Genomic DNA, 27,916 nt, shown 5'->3' on the forward strand with positions numbered 1-27,916 from the left:
TTTAATAACTTAGCTTCAGTAAAGAAATGGTTTCTTTTTCAATTCTTTCGGTTTGCTCTTTGTAGCAAGAGATCCCAATGGAGCCATCAGACTTTATTGCAAAGGAGCTGATACAGTGATTTTTGAACGGCTGCATCCAAGAAATCCTAGCAAACAGGATACCGAAGATTCATTGACTGTAAGTTGTAATACCTTAGAACAGATCTTACCAGGATAATTGTTAAAACTAGCTACAAACTTAAAATTGTTTCAATATACAGTAGCATTTTTTATGAGACTGAAGTAGAAAGACTTGATAAGTCTGAGGGTAAGATGGATGGTACCTAATTTGATAAATAAACAGTTGCAATACTAAAAGTCAATCCACTGAAAACAATGGATTTTTCTTTTACCAGCATGAACATTTGAGAAGTTTCTTGTTCTTACTTTTTTGTTGTTGCTGGTGGTATTCATCACTAAACATCATTAATAAACATATACAGTGAGCCATGGTGGTGCAGTGGTTAGATGGCAGTACTGCAGGCTAATTCTGCTAAGGAGTTCGAGTCTCATCAGCTCAAGGTTGACTCAGCCTTCCATCCTTCCAAGATCGGTTAAAATGAAGAGCCAGATTGTTGGGGGCAATTGGCTGACTCTGTAAACCGCTTAGAGCAGTGGTTCTCAACCTTTTTAATGCCGCGACCCCAACCGGTCGTAAGTCGAGGACTAAACCGCTCGTAAGTCGAGGACTAAACTGGTCGTAAGTCGAGGACTACCCAACCGGTCGTAAGTCGAGGACTTTCCCTGCCCAGGAGCGCCGCGCATGCGTGGTTTTGCCCCCTGCGCCGGCCGAGGCGTAGCTGGCAAGCGGCAGAGACGGAGCAGGCCGACCACCAGCTGGCCCAGCCCAAGGGAGGTAAGGCACCCACCGGAAAAGGGGAAAAAATGGCGGACAAAAAAAATGGCGGACAGCCTTGCTTGGCGACCCCCATGAAATGGTCAATCGACCCCAAATGGGGTCCCGACCCACAGGTTGAGAACCACTGGCTTAGAGAGTGCTGTAAAGTCTAAGTGCTATTGCTATTTTAATGTTTCATAGTTGATTTGCTTGTATATGGTTCCATTGTTTTCCCTTTACAAGGCATCCATTAATACAAATGAAAATATCTAACTTTCTTACGCACCTCACGGCATGATTACAGCAAGGCACTCTACCTAGGATTGACCTTGAGTTTAACCCAGAAGCTTCAGCTGGTCCAGAACGCAGTGGCACAAGCAGAAATGGGTGTGCCTTAGTATGCCTATGTAAAACCTTTGCGTCAAGTTCACACTGTTTGTCAGTTTGCTTCTGGGGATAATTCAAGGCCCTAGTATTTTATTTTATTTTTTAGATTTCTTTGTCCTATCTTTATCATTTTTTTTTGTAAAAAAAAAAACACGTATTTCAGGATGGTGAACATATCTAATACTCCTTCTTTCTCCTCTTTTCCTGACAACAACAATCTTGTGAGATGGATTTGCCTAAGAGAGACAGAGAGAGAGCAACTGACCCAGCCAGGTTTTGTGCCTAAGGCAAGACTAGAACTCACAGTCTCCTGATTTCTAGCATGGTGCCTTAACCACTAGACCAGTGATGGCGAACCTATGGCATGCATGCCAGAGGTGACACTTGGAGTCCTCTCTGTGGGCACATGCGCTGTTGCCCCAGCCCCGCCTCCCCCTGCAGCCCCCTCCTCACCAACAGCCCCCCTGGAGGAGAGTCACCCCCGGGCGCGGCCTGCACAAGCAGGACAGCCAAGGACATAGCCAGGCAGCAGAGACAAGACTCCGCCCTCACGTCCCATAGTGTGCAGATGATGCTGCAGGGTGTGGGTGGAGGGCGTGGCTGCCATGGGCTGCAGGGCTGCCTGGGCGATCTGCGGCGGGGCATGGAGGCGGTGTGTGGCCCTGCTGGCAGGTGGGGCAGGGGCAGGCAGAGGCGGGCAGGGGCGGAGCAGGCAGGACAGGAGGCGGAGCGGGGGCAGAGGGCGGGTTTTGGGCACTCGGTCTCTAAAAGGTTCGCCATCACTGCACTAGACCAAACTGGCTCACATTATCTATAAAGCCGTACCTGGCATAGGGCCAGGTTATGCCATCTTTTATCTTTTTCCTTTCAATTAATTTTCTGAATATACTCTCAATAAGCCAAGAATTTTAGATGCCAAAGTACATCTCCAAAATGAGTTCAGCTTGTGGACATCTGGCCTTATCCACGATTATATATATGATAATAATTTTAAAGGTATATCCAGTTTTTCCACTTAATGGATTTATATATGACTACAGATAGTCCTCAATTTATGATCATAATTAAGCCTGGAATCATAATTGTAAGTCATGCCTGTTGTCATCACATAACTGACCTGATTTTATTACTTTTCCCCCCATCATGGTCATTAAGTGAATCCACGTTGTTAAATGATCCCATTATTTGCAATGGGTGTTTTTGCTGGAAACTGGAAGTAAATGCCAGTTTCTGCAAAAGACTTGATAAATCATGGTCTCGTGATCATAGGATGCTGTAAACAGTCGTAAATGCAAGCCAATTGCTAAGTACCCAAAATGCAGTCATATGACCTGGGGCAGCCATCAGAACTTCAAATACAGGTCCAATTGTAATTCTGAATGATGGCTAACTGACCATCATATATCAAGGACTATCTGTATACGCAGTTCTTTGTTTTGATTGTTGTGAACTGCCAGAGTTGTTGAGAGTCAGGCAGAATATAAGTTTGATAAATAATAATGATGGTTATTAGGATGAATCAAGATTCTTATATTTATCCCCAAGGAGAATCTATTTAGATCAGAAACAAATAGATTCTTTCAGCCATTATTTTCCTCTCTTTGACAGATCTTTGCAAATGAAACCCTTCGAACGTTGTGCCTTTCCTATAAGGAAATTAGTAATTATGAATATGAAGCATGGGAAAAAAAGTTCACAGCAGCTTCGCTGGCCTCAGGAAACCGCGAGGCAGCTCTTGACAGAGTATATGAAGAAATTGAACAAAATTTAGTTGTAAGTCTGATGGAGAACGGAGATATGAGTTTTGTTCTTTGACTTTGTATTTGACCTTGCAAATGTTTCGTATGAGGTCTGTTCCATGTTACCTTTTTTCACCTTGATTTCCCAATCTGTGCAGTACTTATAAAAGTACACATATTCTTTTTATTGTTGTTATTATTTTTGAAAGCATATGAGTAACGATAATATAAGTAAGAGAAATATAATAAAACATGCCTGAAAACAGGAAATGAGGTATGACTAATAAAACATAGGTGCGTAAACGATAGATCTGAGGGATTCATAAAAACTAATTCATTCCCATATACCGTTAAAGATTATAACTGTCAGGCCCAACCCAAGAACAACATAGAACAATTCAGTCAAAGTTCAGTTCTTTATTTGCTCACAGCATAGAGACAGAATCTTTCCAGACAAAATCTTTACTGCTTTCACCCCAGAGATTCTAGGGAGTGGCCATCCCAACTTCCTTCCTCTGTTGACTTACAACTGGCCTACGAACCCCTCAGAATCCAAATCAACTGCACAGACACAGCACCAACCCTCAACTAACCCACGCAAGCCCTCTCTCCTCTCCTCCAGCAGTTCACCTTCCAATGACTGGCAACTGAGCTCTAAGATTGCCAGCTATGGCCCATAGAGAGGCTGCAGGCCAGAAAGGGAAAAATACAAATGAGATGTTGATTGTCCTTTACCTCCTCCACTTTTTGGTAGTGAAGGTTAGAGGTAGTGTCATATTTAGAATGTCAAACTAGGAATTGGAGAAAACTGGATTCAGATCCACATGTAAACATGAAAGTCATTTGATGATGTTAAGATAGCTGTTTTTTCTCTCAGGGTAACCTAACTCATGGGATTGTAAACAGGATAAAATGGGAATCCGATAGTGTTTGGTTGGGATAAAAGAAGAATATAGTCAAAGCTAATATGGTGTAATGGTGAAGATCTGGGTTCTGAATCAGGAGCCCTGGTGGTGCAGTGGTTAAAATGTAGTATTGCAGGCAAACTCTGCCCACAGCCTGGAGTTCAATCCTGACAGGGTTCAAGGTTGACTTCCTTCAGAGATCAGTAAAATGAGGACACAGATTGTTGGGGCAATGTGTAAATAATGTTTGTACATTGTAAATTGCCCAGAAAATCATGTAAAGCACTGTGGGGTGATATAACAGCCTAATTGCTATTGCTGAATTCCCATTCAGCTAGAGAGCTCATTAGGGCCAATCACTTTTCTCTCAATCCATCCTATTTACCTAAATTAGAGACACCCCAATGTAAGAAAGCTTGAGCATCAGAAGATAGGGTGGGATATAAATAATAACTAAATGTTATTTAGGTACACTAATATCCATGGTCATATCATTCAGTTTGTAGCTTTTCTCATGGAATGTTAGGATAGTCACTTTTAATATTTTGATAGTTTGTGTGAGTGATAAACCATTAATAGCTAAAATGTACCCACTGTATCCATATTCTTAATATCAATCTTTTCTTAATACGCAGCTTTTAGGTGCCACAGCAATAGAAGACAAGTTACAAGATGGGGTGCCAGAAACCATCTCCAAATTGGCAAAAGCAGATATTAAGATCTGGGTTTTGACAGGTGACAAAAAAGGTAATTTGCATAATCAGTTGCTGCTTATCTTCCCCAAGGCAAACTACCTAATTCTAAAGTTTTTTTTTTAATTGATGGGACCAAACATATTCACATGTATGCATGGGAGAAATGAGAAAACAAACTGTGACTTGGCATTTTTCTCTTACAGAAACTGCTGAAAATATTGGTTTTTCCTGTGAACTCTTAACAGATGAAACAAACATCCACTATGGAGAAGATGTCAGGTAAATCCATTTCAATGCAAGGAATTACATTAAAAGTTATCTCAATGTTTTGGATTTGATTTGATAATAAGTGCTTTGGACTCCCCAGGGCACAATCATAGAACTCCTCTGCATTTGCTGCAAATATGCAACAGCTTTGAGAAGTGGCAGATGCCTGCTGTATTTTTATATCTCTAAATATGCTCAGAGAATTACAAGGCAGAATGGCCAGGAACTGGTTAGATGAGACAAATGGCTGGTTGAACATTCTCTGAGTTGAGGGAATCAGTCTGGGTGATGTTGGTGTGGAAGATTTAATTTAAGTGTCAGAGCAGTGATCAAGTGCCCAGGTAATTGGTTCTTTTGGACCCAGAGACAATAAGCACACCAGCAAATTAAACTTTATTGTTAGCTAAAGCAAACAGATTTAAAAGGATAAGGTAAAAAGTATACAAATAAGATGACACACAAATATCTTACAAGTTACCAGGAGCTACTTAATGACAATAGCAGAAATACCCCAAGGGTGACCAGTTTCCACAGTATCTAATACTAGATTCTGTCTATAACAGGCATGTCAAACTTGCGACGTCACGTGACATCGCGCAACGTATCGGACCTGTTTTGCCATTGCCGGCAATGGGGTGGGCGCGGCTTCCACGTGACGCATCTGGCCTGCGGGCTGGCAGTTTGACACCCCTGGTCTATAAGCTCCCCACAAACAACAAGCCCAAAACCTGGCACCATGACCTGCTATGCAGGACCTAACTTTGACTGGGAGCCACATGACTCTAGGATGGGAATCAAAAGTTTGAGACTCCTACAGTAAGAAAACTGTCATGATGAAAACTCTTAATTTCTAACATGGATAAACTTAATCATAGTTCCAGATGGGAAACTGTGAGCATCCTAGACCATGCCAAAATTCTAGAGAATTCCTGGAAGCCTGGCACTCAGGCGAATTGGTCATCAACAGGCACATAGAGATAAGCAACATCTACACACCATTCAAAAGAGACGATCAAAAAACCAAAAAGGAAACAAACAGACCACAAGACCTCCTTACTAGCAATCAACACTCAGATGAGCAGAGATTAACATCAAGATTAACATTAGCCCAACAATCAAGAAGCAAACAATACCCCAATGAAGGAACTACCCACTCAGACAGAAAGTAGACAATAGCCCAATCAAGGAACCACCAAGATCTCTCTTACCAAAACTAACAGGGTAAGCCACTAATATATAAAATGAGAAGAAACCCCACATTCTACTAGCACTGATGATGCTACCTAGTTTGGTAATGAAACATTTGTAAGAAAACAGCCAAGCTCAGAGATCATCAAGGACCCCACAGTTCAAATACTATGTTTTCCTGAAAATAAGACTTGGTCTTATTTTTTTTTCCTCCAAAAGAGGCACCCAGTCTTATTTGGGGGGCATGTCTTACCCGCTTACCTGAGGACTGCCGCAGCCAGACCTGTCATGCCCCGACACCTGTCACGCCACTGCCTGAGTTCTTCTGCGGCTGCTTGTAGCCACACGCCATGTGGTGCATTGAGCTGGCGCCACCACTCACAGGAGGAGGCCGCATGGCTCATCATGAGTGGCAGCACCAGTGGCAGCACCGCATGGCTCATCATGAGTGGCAGCACTCAGGCAGTGGCGCAACAGGTGTTCGGGCGTGGGAGGCCTGTTAGTGTTGGTAGGAGAGGTCTTGGTGGTTCCTTGATGGGATAATTGTCTACTTTCTGTCTGAGTGGGTAGTCCCTTCATTGGGGTATTGTTTGATTCTTGATTGTTGGTCTAATGTTAATCTTGATGTTAATCTCTGCTCATATGAGTGTTGATTGATGGTTAATTGCGTTCCTAAGGTAAACCAGTGCGGGGCACGTGGGGCAGCTCCAACCCCCCAACCCCACCCTAGCTTGATTTTTACACATGTGCCTCGACCCAAACCTAGGGCTGATTTTGGGGAGTAGGGCTTATATTAGGCGCACATGTAAAAATCAAACTAGGGCTTATTTTCGGGGAAACACGATACAGTCTTCTAACAGTAGGAAAAAAATTTGCAGCTATGTAAAGATTCCTCTCCCTTTCCTTTATTAAGTAAACAAGAGTAAATGAGAACAAGCAGATTAGCTCAAAATGACCTCTAAACTTCTAGACTTTTCTTAATATGAAGGAGAAATCACAACTAAACTCAAAATAACAATGGTCTTCCAATTGTCACTGTACTTGGGCAAAGAGACTCAGATTGGAATCCAGGCCTGGTCACATGTCTAACTAGGTGATATTGTGACAATTGTACATTCTATATCTATGTGCCTCCCAGAATTGTTGTTAAGATATGATACTCCATACCAGTGGTGGCGAACCTATGGCACGCGTGCCAGAGGCGGTATGCAGAACCCTCTCTGTGGGCACGCATCATCACCCCAGCACATGTGGTCTCTAAAGGTTCGCCATCACTGGCCTAAGGCCAGCCAGCCTGGAGCCGCCATTGGGGAGCCCACCATCCCACCTGCCAGAGACCCCCTGGAGCTCCCCCAACCCTACCCTGCCCAGCTCCCACAGGTGTCCCACCCCATAAGCAACATCGAGGTGGCCACGCCCACCCGGGCCTTGCCCACCCACTCTGCCATGACTACTGCAGCCACACCCATCCAGTGGCCATGCCCACCTAGTCTGCCACGCTCACTGTAGCTGCGCCCGCCAAGTGGACCACACCCACTCGGCACCTGGCGATACATAAGTGGGTTTTGGGTTGCAGTTTGGGCACTCGGTCTCTAAAAGGTTCGCCATCACTGCTCTAAACCATATCTTAGTCATATTTTGGGTTGCTGACTGCGTTTGAGATCTAACAAGATTCCAATACTTTCCTGTGTACTGAAGCCACTTAAACTGACAATCAAAAAATGGTAGCACATCTTCTTTGGCAAGTTAGTGCAGTTCTAGAATAATATGTGCTATTCTGATTTGTCTACTATGGTACACAAATGGACCTTGAGTATGGAATTTTGTATCTTAGTATTTCTTTTCCTACTTTCCATGGCAAATATACTTTTCAGAGTCTTAGTTAAAAAAGAAGCTGCTCATACATTGTTGAATGAGAAAGAGGGGAAGTAGAATTAATTATCACTTCAATCAATCAAAATAGAGCTGGAAGGGACCTTGGAGATCTTCTAGTCTAGCCCCCTGCATTTCAGACAGGTGGCTGCCCAGTCTTTTCTTAAAAACCTCCAGTGATGAACTTCCCTCCTGTTGTTTCTCTGAATCAACTCAGCTATGCACTGATAATATGAAACAAAGAAGGTGTGCTGTTTCTGGAAGTTCTTGTTTGGGTGGATAATTTTTTATGATGAAATCCAGACATTACACAATTAAGCTATTTGCTCACCTTGTCACTATCAAAATATAGTAGGGTTCTAGGAAAAAGCAGTGTCCATTGAAATATGTTGCACACCTGAAATTGCAAAAAGCCATCTGCTAAATCCTAGTGCAGGGGTGTCAAACTCAATTTCATTGAGGGCCGCATCAGCATTGCGGTTGCCCTTGGGGGGCCGGGTGGGTTTGGCCAGGGTGGGTGTGGCCTACTGGATGGGCATGGATGGAGTGGGTGTGGCCTATAAGGTGGGCATGGCCAGCTCTACATCGTTCGCATCAAGGGTCTTTGGCAGAAGAGGGTGGGACCAGGGCAAGTGCCAAGGCATGGTTCACCAGGCTCAGCCTCTCGCCACTATGAGGAGAGCACCCCACTGCCTGCCGAAACCCCTCCCACGGAGCCCATCAAGCCGGATATGTGAAGTAGGCGAGGGCCATTTGCTGGCCACTTCCAGGCGATGGTGCATTTCTTCATTCCTCACAAAGAGTGACACCTCCCCAGCATGCACCCAGGGGGTAGGGCCGACACGGCAGGTGCTGGTTCCTCGCTGTTTCCAGATGGCCTTGTGGAGTAAGACTGAATGCGTTTCAGCATAGATGGCCACCACAAAATTGTACATTGGTTCCCGGCCAGCTTGGGCCAGGGCCAAGGCAGCGGGGGCCGTTCCCTCACTGTTTCCAGGATGGCTTCGTGGGCCACATGAAACCACTTCACGGGCCACATCTGGCTCCCGGGCCTTGTGTTTGACATGTCTGACCTAGTGGTTTAGGTTTTTTAAAGACATACTTAATTCTGTTTTTAGTCACCATGACCTGTTATTTTTTACATAATGGATTTCTAAAATCATTTCTTCCCTTATCTCACCTCCCTTAGTGATCTTTTGAAAAGAAGGTTGGAGAACCAGAGGAACCGAATTGGGGCATATGAGAAATCCTCCAGTAGAGCAAATGAACCCTTTTTCTCCGAGGGCAAAAAACAAGCATTAATTATCACTGGATCGTGGCTGGTAAATACTGGGTGCTCACACCTGCTACTTGAGTCTGAGAGAATTGTCCACAATCATTAATAATGGAAAAATTAAGATGTGTTGAGTATTGATCATTCTGGGGGAGGAGGGGAATTTTAAGAACTGTAATTCATCTGGAGAACTTCAAGATGAAGAAAGTTGGATAAAAGTTTAAGTTCTAGGGATCGCTCAAATTACATGTTAGCCTTATATAACCAAAGAAGTTGCAAATGAATTATTCATGAAATTAGAGATAATCTTGGGAAAAATATGAAAGCTTTTAATGAGGGACTTGGAGAAGTCATTACACAACTGCGAAACTCAACAGTAACTTCATTTGGTTTAGCATAAGGTGGGACTGAAAAAAATAGGCTTTTAGGGTTTTATTATTAAATCCTATAGCCGTGGTGGCGAACCTATGGCACACGTGCCACAGGTGGCACACAGAGCTCTCTCTGTGGGCACGCGCACTGTCACCCCAGTCGTAGGCCTTCGGCTACGTTTTATAAAACCTTTTCATTTTAGGCCTCCGCCACCGGGTTCAATCAATCAATCAGTTTCAACTTCTTGCGGGGGAAAAAAAATCTCACAATGTTGGAATTGATTGATTGAACTTTTTAGTCCCACCCAGTCTGCCGTTACCATCGCAGCCACGCCCACCCAGTGGGCCATGCCCACCCGGCACCCGACAATATCTAAGTGGATTTTGGGTTGCAGTTTGGGCATTCGATCTCTAAAAGGTTCACCATCACTGTCCTATAGCTATAAAGTAGCTCTCCTGAAATCCTTGTAGTGTCTGCTTCTTGGTCTGATCTACCTCAAAGGGCTGACAGTTTCATCCATGTAGTTTCCTAGCTGCCTTACAGAACTAAATAATGGTTAATTTGGATCAGTTCCTATGTATCTGAAGCAGGTATTGTTTACAGAGATATATTGATGAATCAGGTGGCTCATTCATAAATAATGTATTTGGTAAATTAATTTGTAGAAGTTCATGAACATCTGTGTTGATGATATTTTAGTTATCTTTGGATTATATTCACTCATAAATGTTCATAACTGGTCCATATATAAGTTTATAGGACACTTTTTTGACTAGAAAAGATTTAAAAGAAAGAATAAATGCAATTATTAGGTCAAATACTGTCTTGGTTCCAATCCCATGTTCTTTTGAAATCAGTTTTGCTTATTTTTAAAGACCATTTTTACTAATAACAGACATCTGTCCTTTTGTTATGGTTAATTTTTTTCATGCTTTGCATCATGTGTTCCTCTGAGCAAAATGGGCAAAAGAAATATGATATTTTCATCCCATCTCCATCCATCCATCCATCCATCCATCCGTCCATCCGTCCATCCGTCCATCAATCCATCTGTCTGTCTGTCTGTCTGTCTGTCTGTCTGTCTGTCTGTCTGTCTGTCTGTCTATCTATCTATCTAAAAGTTTATAGAGATGAATCTTTTTTTACAGAATAAAATTCTCTTGGAGAAGAAAACGAAGAAAAGGAAGCTCCTGAAACTGAAATTTCCCAAAACAGCAGAAGAGAAGCTAAGGCATAAGGAGACAAAACAAAAAATAGACTTGAACAAGGAGCAACAGCAACGAAACTTTATTGACTTAGCTTGCGAGTGCAATGCTGTGATTTGCTGCCGAGTAACCCCCAAACAGAAAGCCATGGTGGTCGATTTGGTAAAGAGATACAAGAAAGCCATAACCTTGGCTATTGGAGATGGTGCTAATGATGTGAATATGATTAAGAGTAAGTTAGACCTGACATTTTTTTCTTCTTATGGGTTTATTTCATATAGATGAGTTCTGTTTTCTGAAGGAGGTATGAAGATCTCAGTCAATGAATCTTCACTCTGAATCAAAGAACACAGAAGATAGAAACATGGGGCTGGAAGGAACCTCGGAGATCTTCTAATCCAACCCCCTGCTCAAGGCAGGAGACCTTATACCACCCCGGTCCAATGGTTGTCCAGTCTATTTTTGAAAACCTCCAGGGATGGAGCACCCACAGCTCCAGGAGACAAGCTATTCCATTGATTCATTGTTCTCATGTCAGAAAAATTTATCCTTACTTTTAGGTTGGATCGCTTGATGCCTCTTTTAGTGAATCATTTCTGTTTTAATCTGGATCTAAAACTGGGTAGCAAACATTGCTGGGCACGGCTGTTAGATCCTACATTATCCATAGAACTTTCTGGAGGCACTAAACTTATGCTCCTATGCTGCTGTTCTTTCATAAGATTATAGAACAAAATTCAGACAAACTTTTCAATAGCCTTTTTGGTTATCACAACAGAGAAGGGGAGCTACTTTATCTGCCACAAAATAAACCTTAAAAGACAGAACATTAGTAGATGGAACCTTTGACCTGATTGTCAAGATCTAGTCCTTTTCTCAAGATTGAAAGACAGAGACATATTCCCCTTAAACAAAGCCTTAGTGTGTCAGGTAAGGAGGACTTGTAGGTCAAATATGACTCATGATTGCCTGTCGGAATTATACTGGGAGTTTGTTTCTTAGGATGGGAATTCAGCAGCTAAGAGTTCCTTGTTCAGAGACTGGGAAATACAATCTGTAAAATTGTTGGAATAACACTATAATTAAACCGCTGCAGGTATAAGAACATTCTCAACTTTGTGTTGACAAAGGGCACACTTAATATGGCTTCATCCTAGTATGCAGTAAAAATTCTTACAGTATGTAGCCAGGCTGTGTTGTGTGTCTCGACAGCTTCTGCCTGTTTCAAGCTAGATAGCTTGGCACTCCTGATCCTTGACAAACAGGCTGATGCAATAAATGAATGAACAATTGGTGTGACAGTTCTGTTGAAGTACTTTCCATATTCCAACTACAGTAAACCCTAAATTTAATGGATATGGGTTTAACAGAGTGGGTTTTAATGAAAATCCAATCCTTTCAATTCTCTTGATTTGCCAAAACAAAAATTAAGAGCCAATCTTGTCAACTGAACTATGAAAGTAGAAAATATATATTAAAAGCATGCAATAATTTTTTTTTGCAACGTAGTCTGAATTTGGAGTTCGGATATAAAATTTGAATCAAAGGTGAAGGAGAATATCCTTAACTCTTATTCCATACATAAATACCTAAGAGTTTGGGAACAATTACATATGTCAGTGACTGATACTGTCATTATTTTTATCAGGGAACATTCAATGTGGCATGGATGCAGCTTATTCCATACTAAAATGATTTTGTTTTGTTTTTTTAATCTTTGATTGGGAGCCTCTCAGAGTTGGTTAAAAGATGGGCAAATATATAAATGTTTTAAATTAAACAAACATCTTCTCTAAAAACAAAAAATCCTTGATTGAGCAAAGAAAATCCAGATGACCACTGGAGATGAATATCTTTGAGTCTCTCTGATGAAATTAGTTTTAATTATGTTTTCTTACATCATACCTTCAATTTTTTGCTTTAGAATTTCTTACTCCCTTTTCTGCATGTTACATAAAATTCATTTGCAAGAAAAGGCATGAATGTATTTGTATGCATATCTCAAACTTTATTTTCATGGCAGTGATGGCTTATGCAAACTATTACGTACTGTTGTGTTTTACTTAGTTCCTCCGCCTGTACATTCTTTGCATTCTGCGTTTATTTTCTTTTTGTCTGCTGTTTCTAAATTTCATATTCTATTACACAATAGAGTTTTGTTAAAATTTTAATAATAGAAAGGTTTTTAAAAACTGAGTGCTGTTTTGGGAAAATGCAGAGATGGCTGACATAAAAATAATAATGAAGGCTACATGAGATACAACATACACAAAACCAGGAATTAAATTTTGTTTGTTTCTTGAAACATTTAGGTATCTGTTTTTCAAAAATTAATTGCCCAAGAGCTGATTAGAATAAATGAACGTAGCTTAACGCTGTGTATTTTTTACTCTTATTCTAGCTGCCCATATTGGTGTTGGGATAAGTGGTCAAGAAGGGATGCAAGCCGTCATGTCCAGTGACTACTCTTTTGGCCAGTTCAGATATCTCCAGAGGCTGCTGCTGGTTCATGGTCGATGGTCTTACATTAGAATGTGCAAATTCCTTCGGTATTTCTTTTACAAAAACTTTGCTTTTACATTGGTGCACTTCTGGTACTCCTTCTTCAATGGCTATTCTGCTCAGGTAAAGGATCAAGAAGACTTGTGAAACTTTGCAGCAGTCAATATTTATAAATATTTATGTATTTCTGTTGATTTGTGCAATTACAAAGGACTGGAATGCTTTAGGATAGATGTTCAAGAACAGGTAGTCCTTGCTTAATGACCACTCGCCCAGTGACTGTTCAAGGTTATGTCAGAGCTGAACAAGGGGTACTTATGACTGGTCCTTGAAGTTCTAGCTGCCATAGCATTTGACTTGATACTTTAGCACCCTCATCCCTTCCCTCTTATGGAACATTCTTCTACCTGAAATTAGCTCCACCCCTTTTGATACTCCGAAAGTCCCTCAAGATTTGGTTGTGTCATCAGGCCTGGAATATCCAGAGAAAACATGCTTAGATGGTTCCATTGTTAAGCTGGCCATTTTTATTCATTTATTTAAGAAAATTTATATGGCCACCCATTTACTCTCAGTGACTCTGGGTGGCTTACAAAAATTAAACCCAGTATACAAATAATAAAAAAAAACAATACCCCCACTCCACCCTGGTGACAACAATCAATCAGACAAGCCACTTGATTGGCCCCATCTCATTCTGGCTTCCCCCTCTTTGCCTAAGGTTTGTATATTCATTTTGGTAACATTTACCTTTTAATGTGGGTTTTTATATTGTTTTAAATTTTTTGTTTTATTTGATCATTGTTTGTTGCCACAGTTGCTTTTCCGGATATGCATTAATTTAATTTTATTTAAATACAATTTAAATAAATATTTTAAAGGTTTAATGTATTTTCTTTGCAATTACAGACAGCATATGAGGATTGGTTTATCACGCTATACAACGTATTATATTCCAGCCTACCTGTCCTGCTTGTTGGATTACTTGACCAGGTTTGTCTGAACAATAAACTAAAAATTGATCCTTAAAAGCTGATCATTGCTTCTGTGTGCGATGCAAACATGGCCTCTGAAATTTCTGTTGACTAAATTCACAAAGTACAATAAGCCATGATGTAGTTTGTTTGGTTTTGGCTTAATGCATTATGTGATTGTAAAGAATGGTTTATGGTTTAATATATTGTTTCAACTGAGCCATTGCAGCTTATTTCACCTGCCAGTTAAACATTGCTCAGCCTGGAATGTGAATTCAGCCACTATGTTGGGAATATATTCTGACGTAAATCAAAGTCTGAAATAATAAATTATATTCTGTTACAAAACCATTTCCCCATATTGCATTAATATTGGACAAATAGTGCCATCACGTGGCTACTTTCTTTATTAATGCCACACCTTTGAAGCTGCCATTTGCCTATAAATTACTCATCATCAGACTCCTTGGTAGGAAATCTAGTCATGTGTCTGCAACTTTGCTAACACTTAAATGCTACTTCAGTGAAAGAACAGAATAAAACAAATTCATCAATTACTAAATATGTGTGGAAATTAACATTTACCTTTCTTGTATTGGTTCAATTTGAGAGTAGAGGTAGTCCTCGTTTAGTGACTGACTTGTTTATCAGAATAACAGAGTTGGAAGAGATCTTGCAGGTTTTCTAGTCCAGGGGTCCTCAATCCCTGGGCTAAGTGGAGCTTTGCACATGAGTATAAGCGTAAGTGCCCTCCGCTTATGTGAGTGGAATTTCGCACGTGAATGCAAATGTCTGCCACTCACACAAGTGGAACTTCACTCACAAGTGCTCTTTGCTCATGCGTAAAGCTCCATTAGCACGAGGGATGGGCTCGTGCGCCTGCCGCTCACACCAATGGAGCTGTGTGCGTCTGCCTGCCAGTCACATGCCCATCCCCCCTGCGCTGGGCCGGGCTGCCAAAGTGGAAAGGTTGAGGACCACTGTTCTAATCCAACCCTTATACAAGCAGGATACCCTATACCAGGGGTAGGCAACCTTGGCTCTTTTATGACTCATGGACTTCAACTTCCAGAATTCCTGAGTCAGCTGACTCAGGAATTCTGGGAATTGAAGTCCATGAGTCATAAAAGAGCCGAGGTTGCCTACCCCTGCCCCAGGGCTTTTTTTTCTCATAGAACGCCCAGAATGGAGTTCTGGCACCTTTTTTGGATGGAACCTTGTAGGGTAGGCAAGGCGGGTTGTATGACGTGTGTGAGTTCCGGCACTTTTTTTTTTTTTTTTTTAGAAAAAAAGCACTGCCCTGCCTTATACCATTCTGGACAAGTGGCTGTCCAGTCCCTTTTTCAAAGCCTCCAGTATTGGAGCACCCACAACTTCTGAAGACAAACCGTTCCACTGGTTAATTGTTCCACTGTCAGGAAATTTCTCCTTAGTTCTAGGCTGGTTCTCTATTTGATTAGTTTCCATCCATTGTTTCTTGCCTTGCCTTCTGGTGCTTTGGAAAATAAGTTGACCCCCTCTTCTTTGTGGCAGCCCCTCAAATACTGGAATACTGCTATCATGTCAGTCCTGGTCTTTCTTTTCGCTAGCCTAGATATACCCAATTCCTGCAACTGTTCTTCATATATTTTAGCTTCCAGCCCCCTAATCATCAATCATTATCAATCATTTGCAGATATGACTGTCACAAAAAAGTGACTTTATGACCAAACCTCCCATTGACAACTTTTGTAGCTCTGTAAAAAAAGAAATGATCATGAGCACAGTCACTGTTTTACTTAGTGATCACTTTGCTTAATGACTCAGTTACTAACTAATCATCATAGGCATCACTTTAAGAATCCTATCTAAATTATTTGAACAAAATTGGAGATTCCTTTATGTGCTATGGACTTCAGTGATAACACAGAGTGTGAGTGGACCCATCCCAAGCACAGGGCATGTCACTGGTCCTCTCTGAACACCCTTGTGTTGACTTGGACATCCAAAGGGAGAAGGCCTGGGCATGGACATTGCAGGGTGGGACTTGGGAACCCTATTTTTTCTATAAGCTGGATAGGTGGACGGCTTCAAACAAACAGTTTGAACAATTCTGACAGTTAGAACAATTAACCAGTGGAACAACCTGCCTCCAGAAGCGGTGAATGCTCCAACACTGGAAGTTTTTAAGAACAGACTGGACAGCCATTTGTCCGAAATGGTATAGGGTTTCCTGCCTGAGCAGTGGGTTGGATTAGATGACCTCCAAGGTACCTTCCAACATCATCATCATCATCATCCATCATCATCATCATCATTACAGCAGAAAGGTGGATCTAGCTCTTTTTAAAATTTTCTGCAGATATTTTGTATTGCCAACTCAGTTCCGACCACTGATGCATTAGCTAAAATGTGGCTATTTTCCTTGTGCATGTGATATTGTACATCTGCTGTGGGAATGCATAGCAGGTTAAATGATTTTCAAGCAACTGATTGTAATTTGTCTTAATTCTTTCAATTAAGGATGTGAGCGATAAACTGAGCATACGGTTTCCTACCTTATACATCTTGGGACAAAAAGACTTGCTTTTTAACTACAAGAAGTTCTTCTTAAGTCTGCTGCATGGTATTATAACATCGCTGATTATTTTCTTCATACCGTATGGTGCTTACCTACAAACCATGGGACAAGACGGAGAAGCTCCTTCCGATTACCAGTCCTTTGCAGTCACTGCCTCATCTTCTCTCATAATTGTAGTTAATTTTCAGGCAAGTCAATCAATCTTCATTGTTCAATACAGGTAGTCCTCGACTTATGACCGTTAATGTAACAACCATTCAAAGTTATGACGGTGCTGAAAAAAAGTGACTTATAAGCAGTCCTTGCACCTACAACCACCACAGCATTCCCCACGGTCATTCCACCCAATTCAGGTGCTTGGCAACTGGCATGTATTTACAATGGTTATAGCATCCCAGGATCACGTGATTGCCCTTTATGACTTTCCCAGCCAGGTTCCAGGAAAAACAAAGTCAATGGAAGAAGCTGGATTCACTTAACAACTGCATAATACATTTAACAACTGCAGCAAAAAAGAAAAATTGTAAACTCAGGCATGGCTCACTTAATAACTGCCCTGCTTAGCAAAGGAAATTCTGGTTCCCGTTGTGGTCGTAACTGACGGGCTACTCCTTTAAAATGCCAGCTTGATGTTCATAGTTCACATTTAGAGACTTTGTAATTCTTGCTCATGTCTTTACAAAGATAAGTCCTCCCCTCCTGTCAAACCTGGCAGATTTTTTACCAAGAAAGGAAAAATGCTGGTTGAAGGAACTCGCAGATGTGGAGAGATGAACTAGAGGAAGTAAAATCGGTAGGAAGGAAAATTTGCACATCTGTGTTTCTTCCTCCGCAAGCTGAAATGGAAATTGGACAATAAGTGAATCCAATCAGTTTTCCATATTAAACATAAAGAGAATTGATTCCGTTCCAGAGGCTGCTCCAGGAATTTGTATGATTCCTTCTTCCTAAATAAAATTAATGATTTAATTGGATTAGGACAAGCAATAAATATAGCATTCTTCTAAACATTAAAAGTTAATGTATATATCGAACCGTCATTGCTCATCCGGACTTATACAAGCAAAACCTGAAACTAGTTTTGATAGCTTTCCCACTTTGCTGACAGATTTAAAACATTTTTTTTTTAAAATCATGTCAGCCCCCTTCCTTCTAAATTTCTTACGAACTTCTTAGGGAGTTGACTGATCCACAGTTTCAAAAATGTTGCTCTCTCCCATTCTTCCTTCTCAGCATCTATCTTGTTGTTTATGGATCTCATACTTCTGTCTTGTTATCCTGTTTGCTTATAGATTGGAATGGATACATCTTATTGGACATTTGTTAATGCCTTCTCAATATTTGGGAGTATTGCACTTTATTTTGGCATCATGTTTGATCTGCACAGTGCTGGGATCCATGTCCTTTTCCCTGCTCTGTTTCAGTTTACAGGTTGGTACTGATTGTTTTCTTTCTATCTGCAAACAAGTTATCCCTTAAAATGTCAAAAGTGTGTATCCTAGCTGATCTTTAAAAAAACAAAAGCTTAGTGCCTCAGGTTGGACCGAAAAAGATTGTAAGCTTCAAAAGGGTAAGAAACTAAAATGACCCTTCACAACTTAAAGAATGTAATAAAACTGGCAGTAATACGACAATAAAGCTGGATTAAAATATTATGTTAGCACTTTATGGGTCTATTAGTTGATTTGATATTTGAACTCATCCCTATTTTGATTTGGTAGTTAGGTTTATAATCTCATTTTTCCTGCAGGAGCACAGGCACCTTATATTTTTATTCCCGCCACAATAACCTTGTAAGGTAGACTAGGCTGAGAGGCACTGACCCAAAGTCACACAGTAAGCTTCCCTGGCTGAGAATTAAGTTGGACCCCGGTCTACCTGGCATTATACCAACACATTAACCACTGCCTTTATTTATGAGCTTAAATGAGTTTATACTTTTTTTAAAAAAACTTGTTATGTTTCAATAAAAAAAATTAAATAGCAATTAACTAGACTCATCCTTTGCACAAAGAACAGTTTAAGTATGATTCCTGGAAGAAGCCATATTGCCCTGGTTCCTACATTCCATGAAGCCAAACAACAAATTAGAATGCTAAACCCAAAACACCGAAAAAAATATTTTTATTTAGATTATGCATGAAACAACCATTGTGTTGAAAGACAACCACTTTCTCAGCTGTACAAAAATTGTGGGCAGAGAACAAGTGCAAAAGGATTAAAAACTTAGTAAAAAAAGCTTATATCTGACTTCTGACTGGTCATTTAGCAACAGTTTGAAGTTATGACAGATCCCCAAAAGGGTACTTATGACCCAGATTTGAAGTTCTGATGGTTGCCCCCCCTCCAGTCACATGACTACATTTTGGGCATTTGGCAACCAGCTAACATTTATAGCTTTTTTGTAGCATCCCTCAGTCATGATTGTGATTTGCAGGTTTTTTTCCTGGAAATTGGCATTTACTTCCCATTTCTGGCAAAAAACACCCATAGTGGATAATGAGTTTGCTTAACAATTGCAGCATTCACCGCTGATGGCCCATAATCCATAAGATGTCAAGGTCTTCATCGAAATCGATGGACAAACAACAATGGTGATTTGCTTAATGACTAATGCAAAAAAATGTCATAAAATCGGTTTGATCTGATTATGACCCTCTTAACCACTGGAACAATTTACGACCGTAACTCTGGGCTCAATGATGGTCACAAGTCAAGGACTACATGTACTTTACAAACAGAAAGTTATCACCAGTGCCCCTCCCCCAAAGCTAGTTATATCACAGTGCAGGGTCTGCTGCATTTCTGAAAACAAAGCAACATGGCTCATTACAATGGAAGCTCTGGCCTTCATTCTCGCATATAAGGGAATGGATCTCTCAGTGTGATGTGGCTTTCATCATTTGCTAATGTCCCTGGGATGACTCTGTTGTTGCATTCTAAAGATTGCTTTTAGTTCTTGTTGGTTTGAAGGAACTCCACATGCGTCAGCCACCTCCTGTAACTGTCACTTCTCCTTCCCAGGTACTGCTGCAAATGCTCTCCGGCAGCCATATATCTGGTTGACGATAATACTGTCTGTTGCTCTTTGTTTGCTACCCATCATTGCCCTCCGGTTCTTGATGATGACGATCAGGCCTACCAAAAGTGAAAAGGTACGTAGGAAGTTCTGGTTATTAATCCAAGTTACCAGCAGTGGTGGGATTCAGCCGATTCGCACCAGTTCAGTAGAACCGGTAGCTAAATTTTGTTGAGTTCGGAGAACCGGCTGAACCCATCCTGCTTCTGGAAGTCCGTTCTAGGCCTTGGAGGCCTGGAGGAGGTCTCCCAGGCCTAGAACGGCCCACCGGAAGTGCATGGATGTCCATTCTAGGCCTCAGAGGCCCAGGTCTACATCCACGCAGAGAATCGGATGTTCAGGTATTTGAATCCCACCACTGGTTACCAGCGAGTTGAAGAAAAGAGCTGGTTAGGTTTTTGTATAATCATGAATCCCTGGTTACAGTTGTAGGTTGTGATAAGTCGTAAAGTAGGTCATCCAGGTGACCACCTAATTTTGCAATCTTTTTTGCAATGGTGATAAAGCACTATGTACCAGTTTTGCCAAAAACCAGAATTAAATGCTGATTTGGGGCAAAGCCAACGTAAAATGCAGTCACATGGCTCAAAGGGCCATAAATGAGGACTGGTTGCTGAGCACCCAATATGTGGCCAGTAAGCATTGGAAGGGGCTTGTGGTCAGAACTTTAGAACTGGGTCATATGTACCTTTGGGAGGGGGTCCATCATAACTTTGGCCACTAAGCAATCAGTGATAAGTAGAGGTCTATCTCTATTTAGGATAATGGGAACAAGCCTGAATCATGGGACCCTCATTTGTCTATCTGGGTCTCCTACATCAGTTCAGCCTTGGATATGAGCGTGGAAGCTTTCATATTTAAGTTTGATTGAGCATTTGTTGTATTATCTATATCTGAAAAATTTATGGTTCCAACAATTTGTTATAGAAAATAAATAAATTCTTTAAAAAAAAAAACATTGCTAATGCTCCAAAAATCCCAGGAAACTTAGAAGTTAGATCTTCTCTAATAGCTGCTACTGCTAATTCTACCTCTTAATCTGTTCTACAATTGTCTCTTTTAAAGATTCGGAAGAATCGCAAAAAGTACAAGGCCGAAGAGGAGAAGTGGAAGCGAAGGCAGAGCGTCTTCCGTCGCGGGGTAACTGCCCGTCGTTCTGGGTACGCCTTCTCCCATCAGCGAGGTTATGCTGACCTCATCGCTTCTGGGCGGATCATGCGTCGAAGGCGAGCATCCCTAACGGCAGTTCTGGGCAACAATTTGGCCGAAATTAGGCGAGCTGAAGAAAACAGTTGATGACTCCCCAATCCCACAGAAAGTAGAGGAAGGATAGCACAAAAAGTTTTATTTTTTTATTTTTACAAAGGACAATAGATTCTTTTTCTTTTTTTGGAAAAAACTGTGCAAGGTTATGAAGGGAGTCTAATTATTATTATTTTTCCAATTACTTTATTTGGGACTAAAATTGGACAGTCCGAATGGCAGAGTATTTTTAATTCTCCATCCTTGCATAAACATTGCTTCTGTTTGAAACTGAAGGATATCCTTATGCCTTGGACTTCAAGTCCAACAATTTTAAGTTTTTTTAAAAAAATAGTACTTAGTATTTTTTTTAAAAAAGAAAAACAATTCCGACAGATTTTACGCTTCAGCACCAAAGACAAACCACCCCCCAGCAACACAATTCTGAGTGCCATTTCATTCCGTTAATTTATTCTACCATCGTATCATTCTTCTTTGGCAGCCTAAGAATGATTTTTTTTCAAATAGCTGTTCATTTTTATGTTACAAGCATTTAGAGCATATTGCATTATCCAACAAAAGTTGTATTCGTCGATCAGGGCTGCATGCTTTTAATAATGTTCTGACATTTTGGCAGAGAAAGCTCAACAGCTTTCAAGTGCATAATCAAAGGCCAGAGGTTCCTTCAGAAAAACAATAGCTTGTTATATATTTTTCACTCTGGGCATTCTAGGGGTCTCCCCTCTCTAAATGTGTTAGCAGCTCTGTAGCAGCAAGAATTAATATGCCTTTCTGGTATTGTATTTTATACCCAGCCTTTTTACCTTCAGTACAAATCTTACTGTGTTATTTGCATTGGTTTGAGAAATAAGAAAGATTCAATCAGTGCAGAGTTTCCTCTTGGATATGTTGGTTGATTTCATCCTTGGGTTGTTCTTGGTCAAGGGAAATGGCCATCTAGCCATTAAACAACAGGAGGCGATTCTTATATAGCATTGTCTTTTATGTTGGAATGATTTGTGTGAATATCGGAGCAGCATCATGCTTGAAGATGACAATGCCAATTTCACCACGCTTATGTGGCAAAAAGAGATGGGTGAAGGTTTATCACACATCAAAAATTGCTCCCATGTTATATACCTGATGAAATCTATGAAAGAAAGAGCATAATGCACTATTCAACAAAGGTTGTACTGGTCGATCAGGGCTGCATACTTTTAATAATGTTCAGACATTTGGGCAGAGAAAGTTCATAATCAAAGGGGTCTTCACTAGAGGGAGTGACGCGTCTTCTTCGTGGGAATGAGAAGCATGGTTTGAAGCACTACCTGGAGCAAGAATAATTTGTATTTATGATTAATCTATTGTATGATTTTTTAAATAGTAAAATATGTTTTTTTAAAAAATGTATTCACCTACACATTTCATTGTGTTGGGACTTAAAAATGGTTTACATTTCAATACTCTCAGCATGCACCAAATGATCCTGTTTTGATATTCACAACTGCTCCTCACATTTGTGTAGGTGGGTGAAAGGAGCTCGTCTCTTAGGAACACGGACTTGGTACATTCCTTCATTATTACTATTGAATGTTGAAAAGTTTACAGCTTTTCAGTAAATGACAGCAGATATTATTTTGATTCAAAAATTGATTTCTCTATTCAAAAATGAGGAAGAGGTTAGTCTTTATCTTTCAGACTTCTAATCTAAGTGCAATATTTGCAACTTTAATACATTGATTGTATACATCTCAATTATAAAATGTAAATATTTTATTTCTTAAAGCATTATGTATATATAAGTAAAGTGCCTTACTTTTTATCTGGTGTGGAAAAAATTATTTTCATTGCTCTGAATGTTTCTATTAAAGTGTCCTTGGTATTGTATGTGTGCACACATGTAACATTTGCTGATTCTTATAAAATTGGAGGTAGTAAAAGAGGAATCATCCATACCCCCTATTCCAGTGATGGCGAACCTTTTAGAGACCAAGTGCCCAAATTGCAACCCAAAACCCACTTATGTATCATTGGGTGCCAGATGGGCATGGCCCATTGGGTGGGCGTAGCTTCAGTGGTAACGGCAGACTGGGTGGGACTAAAAAGTTCAATCAATTCCAACTTTGCGAGATCTTTTTTTTCCCCGTGAGAAGTTGAAATTGATTGAACCTTTTTTTTTTGCACATGGTGACGGAGGCCTAAAGCGAAAAGGTTTTATAAAACCCAGCTGAAGGCCTAGGACTGGGGCGACGGTGTGCGTGCCTACAGAGAGGGCTCTGTGTGCCACCTGTGGCACGCGTGCCATAGGTTCGCCACCATGGCCCTATTCTCTTGGTTCAACTGGAAGGGGAAGAAAATCCTCTTTCAGTTGAAACAGTGATCAAGAAAATTCTCATTCCACACAATGGAATGTCTGGCTGTCCAATCTCTTCTTTAAAACCTCCATGGTGGAATGCCCACAACTTCTGGAGGCAAGCCATTGTACTGATGAATTGTTCTATCAGTGAGAACAATTCTAGTTTGGATCTCTCTTTGATAATTTCCATCCCTTGTCTTACTTACTTACTTACTTACTTACTTACTTACTTACTTACTTACTTACTTACTTTACTTACTTACTTACTTACTTACTTTGGAGAATAGGTTGACCTCCTCTTTGTGACAGCCCCTCAAATATTGGAAGACTACTATCATGTTCATCCCTAGTCCTTCTCTTTGTTAGACTAGACATACCCAGTTCCTGCAAAGGTTCATCATATGTTTTAGGTCCAAAAAGCCTTTTGGAATTCCTATCCTCTGGAAGGAGCATGGCTTTAAGAAAGCTTTAAGAAAACAGAGAGGTTGTGATGTGGTACGGTATATTACAAAGCTGAAGAGTGAATTTTCTCCAGTTAGGCTTACTGCATGTGATAGAACAAAACAAAGTAAATTTAGCATTTCTCCTGTTAGTAGCCAAATTAATTATTGCTATAAAACATGAGAATATCTAGATATCTCAGTGGAATGAAGGTAAAATAAGATAAGAAATGGTGGGATTTTATTGTTTATACAGGAGAAAAGCACTTTTGTAACTGTAATAGACATGGTGAAGTTAAAACATTATGCAGATTTTAAATTTAATCAATGTAATTTAAAAACAAAAAACAAAAACCTAGATGTAACTTGTTGGCTTTATCAGATCTTGTGACTATCCAAACAAATTGGTGGCAAATGTCGGAGAGGGAAGCTTAAACCCCCCCTTCCCCCAATTTCCTCACTGGGCACACTTAAAACTATGAAATATGTTGCCAATCTGGCCACTTTAAAAAGCAAACTGGGCGGGTTGGTGGAGGATGTGACTACTAGTAGGGATGGCTGTTTATTATCCCCTGGATTCTGGTTTGCACAACTAGCTGGGAAGCAAAACGGGGCAGGGGTGCAGGCCTCCAATCCGGGTTTGTGCGCGTCCCTTATGCATCCAGGTCTCCCCTGTAGCATACATATAGAAGACCTAATAGGGCTCTTCTAACATGGTTCCCAGTTTGGGCTGCACTGATTCTTACAACAACGGGACGGTTCCGCATCTCGGAGACACTATCCCAGGGGTAGGCAACCTTGGCTCTTTTATGACTCGTGGACTTCAGCTCCCAGAATTCCTGAGCCAGCATAGCTGGCTCAGGAATTCTGGGAGCTGAAGTCCACGAGTCATAAAAGAGCCAAGGTTGCCTACCCCTGCACTATCCAGATCTCTTCAGTTTTCCACCCGAGGCAAGCCGCTTGGTTTAATCTCCTTTTCCCCAGGGAGCAACCAGCAGCAGAAGGCGCAGCTCCGCGAAGGCAGCCGGCTCCTAGGCCCAGCCTCCCCTTCTGACGACGCTTCCTTTCCCAATGAGCGCCGGTGGGTGGAAGGGGCGGGCTTGCTTTGCGGCAGGGCTGGCCGCGACAGCCTGATGCAATCGGCTTGCCAGTCGGCGTCAGAACCGCAGAGCTGAGCGAGAAACGAGCTGCCGGGTCAGCCGCGCCCAGCCTTCCGGGAGACCCTTGCCCAAAGCCACTATGTCGGAGATCATCCTGGAGAAAACGGACAGGCTGAGCCTGGGTGAGTTTGCAAGGAGCGGCCGAAGGGAGAGGAAGAGGCCTGGCCGCCCCCTCGATGCTTAGGGCACCCGGAACCGACCCCGGAGCAAATGCAAAGCGGGAGAACCGGGAAGCGAAAGGAAAACCTTTATATAAGTGCCAGCGTTCCCAGCCAGCCCGGGAACGCGCCCCACGGCCGCTTCGTTTCCACGCGAGAGGAAGGAGCGGGAGGCCTCCGCGGCTGCCACCTGGGTCCGGCCTCTTGCAAGATCCCCCGCTGGATCTTTTGGTGGGAGAAAAACGGAGCGTTGCAAAGGACGATCCGAGGAGAAATGTGGGAAGGGGGGCGCGTCTGCTCTGCCGCCTTTTCGCTTCTGGTTCCCCAATTCGGGAAGCAGCGCAAAACAGGCTATTCATTCATTCATTCATTAGCCCCGTGGTGTTGCTTCGTATTCCGTCTTCGGTGGAATTTCCTGATTGTGGGAAAGGAAACTGAATCTGGAACCCATTCGGGCTGAGATAAGCAGGTGCTTTACAATCGGTTTTATTATTACCTGATTCCTTGCGTTTATGATGCGTAATTGCTTTAGGAGACAAAATGGAAGGATCTTAGAAGTCATTTAATCCAAATCTCCCTCTGGGTGCAGGTCCACTACAGCATTTCCGAGAAGGACAGTTGACTGATGCAATAGTTAGAAAGTTTCTCCTGACTGCCTTCCTTACACTGTTGGCCCTCCCTCTTCTCCCCCTTTTATGTGACATTTGAAGACAACTCTCTACCTCTCTTCAGTCATGTCTTTTGTAGGCCAGATGTGATGATGATGTTATCCATTCAGTCCTGTCCAACTCTTGGCAATTCTATGGGCCAGGTCTCTAGGCCAAATATACCCAGATCCTTTAACTATTCTTTAAAGAGCTTGAACAATAGTTACTACTCATAGAGTTTCAGGGCTTACTGCACTTCATCTTGATAATCCTTCTCAGATCTTGCTTCAGTTTGTCACTATCCTTTTTGAATGATGGTGCCCCAAACTGGACATAATTCTCCAAATAGGGGTTGACCAGGGCAGAGTAGAGTATAAGAATTACTTTCAATAATCTGGATTCTCGGCTCCTATTAAGGTACTCCAAGACCATATTTGCTTTCTTAGCTGCATCATTGTGACATCCAGAGCCCTTTCACATGTACTACTTCAAGCCACATTTCCCCCATGTTAGACAACCGTCTTACATTTTTCCTATCCTGTTGCCTTCTGCTGTTGTGGTTTTTTTTGAATCTCAGCCTAGCCTACAGCTTTAAAATTTCATGGTATTCTTCCATCAAGCACTAATCATACCTGCTAGTGTTTGGCTGAACCAAGACGAGTTGCCATCTGAAGGGATCTCAAACAAGCATGAGAATCCTTGCTTCCTTATAAAGATATTTTTAAACATTACATTTAATAAAGCCCCAAAGGGAAAGCATGAGAGATGAACTACAACAGCCACATTTTAACAACAAATTTCATAGATCCAGAGAATTCATTTCTAATGGATGGATTTGCTTAGAAATTCTTATGCACCTGCCTTCCTTGGAATCGGTGATCTACTACATTGATTCTGGGAAGGAAGGCACATAAAGGACTCTGCTGAACACCTGTAGCCTCTTGGCTTTATTGGCCCCTCCTGTGTGGAGAATACATATAATGTTCAGGACATTCTCCTGTGGCTGCGCTTCCACCTGGGATGTGCACAGACAAAAAAAACTTAGTTTTATAATCAGAGACTTGATGTTCAGCTTTAAGAGGGGGATATGATAGTATTTTCAAGTACTTAAAATGAACATACATAGAAGAAGGTCAAGAGATCTTGATCCCATAAATCTTCTGTCATTCTCCGCCCAAAAGCAACAAAAATGGTCTTAAGTTGCAGGGAATTAGATCCCAGTTTAAGTTAAAAAATAAAGGCTCATGGTAGCCTAGCAGTTAAGACCCCGAGCTTGTCAACCAGAAGGTTGGCTGTTCAAGACCAGAGTGCCACACGAAAGGGTGAGCTCCCATTCTTGCTCCAGCTGCTGCCCACATAGCAGAAAGCATGCAAAGACAAGTAGATAAATAGGTACCACTTCAGTGGGAAGGTAACAGCATTCCGCGCACCTTGATGTATAGTCATGTAGGCCACATGACCTTGGAAATATCTTCAGACAATATTGGCTCCCTCAGCTAAGAAATAGTGATGAGCAATTACCCCTTAGATTCACTCCCAACTGGACATATAATAACAAAGTTGGAAGGGACCTTGGAGGTCATCTAGTCTAACCCCCTGCTCAGGCAGGAAACCCTATACCATTTCAGACAAATGGCTGTCCAGTCTCTTCTTAAAAACTTCCAGTGTTGGAGCATTCACCGCTTCTGGAGGCAGGTTGTTCCACTGGTTAATTGTTCTAACTGTCAGGAAGTTTCTCTTTAGTTCTAGGTTGCTTCTCTCTTTGGTTAGTTTCCATCCGTTGCTTCTTGTCCTGCCTTCAGGTGCTTTGGAGAATAGCCTGGATGGGGAGGAACAGACTCAGACTCAACCCTTCCAAGACCGAGTGGCTGTGGTTGCCGGCGCCCCGGCATAGTCAGCTGATTCCATCGCTGTCTATAGGGGGCGAAACTTTGGCCCCCTCAGAGAGGGCACGCAACTTGGGTGTCCTCCTGGATCCACGGCTGACACTGGAAGATCATTTGTCGGCCGTGACCAGG

At 41.6% G+C, this 27,916-nt stretch overlaps 2 protein-coding genes across 2 annotated transcripts in view; both read left to right on the plus strand.

The window, feature by feature from the left end:
- The window catches only part of ATP8B1 (ATPase phospholipid transporting 8B1), an 84,904-nt gene extending 61,882 nt beyond the window's left edge, over positions 1-23,022 (plus strand). Inside the window, exons 17-28 of the mRNA XM_015813799.1 lie at positions 66-178; positions 2,873-3,037; positions 4,544-4,655; positions 4,807-4,882; positions 9,120-9,252; positions 10,724-11,012; positions 13,182-13,405; positions 14,192-14,275; positions 16,759-17,004; positions 18,109-18,247; positions 19,841-19,971; positions 20,961-23,022. Of these exons, the coding sequence (XP_015669285.1) occupies positions 66-178; positions 2,873-3,037; positions 4,544-4,655; positions 4,807-4,882; positions 9,120-9,252; positions 10,724-11,012; positions 13,182-13,405; positions 14,192-14,275; positions 16,759-17,004; positions 18,109-18,247; positions 19,841-19,971; positions 20,961-21,191 (1,943 nt within the window). The 3' untranslated portion in view covers positions 21,192-23,022. The remainder of the gene's footprint in view (positions 1-65; positions 179-2,872; positions 3,038-4,543; positions 4,656-4,806; positions 4,883-9,119; positions 9,253-10,723; positions 11,013-13,181; positions 13,406-14,191; positions 14,276-16,758; positions 17,005-18,108; positions 18,248-19,840; positions 19,972-20,960) is intronic.
- A 2,009-nt stretch (positions 23,023-25,031) lies between these two features.
- LOC107285563 (asparagine--tRNA ligase, cytoplasmic-like) overlaps positions 25,032-27,916 on the plus strand; it is a gene marked incomplete at its 3' end in the record, with an annotated part of 10,429 nt that continues 7,544 nt past the window's right edge. Inside the window, exon 1 of the mRNA XM_015813768.1 lies at positions 25,032-25,215. Coding sequence (XP_015669254.1) covers positions 25,173-25,215 — 43 coding nt within the window. The remainder of the gene's footprint in view (positions 25,216-27,916) is intronic.

Source organism: Protobothrops mucrosquamatus, unplaced genomic scaffold, assembly GCF_001527695.2.
Source record: "Protobothrops mucrosquamatus isolate PMUCROS unplaced genomic scaffold, P.Mucros_1.0 scaffold_74, whole genome shotgun sequence".
NCBI lineage: Eukaryota > Metazoa > Chordata > Lepidosauria > Squamata > Viperidae > Protobothrops > Protobothrops mucrosquamatus.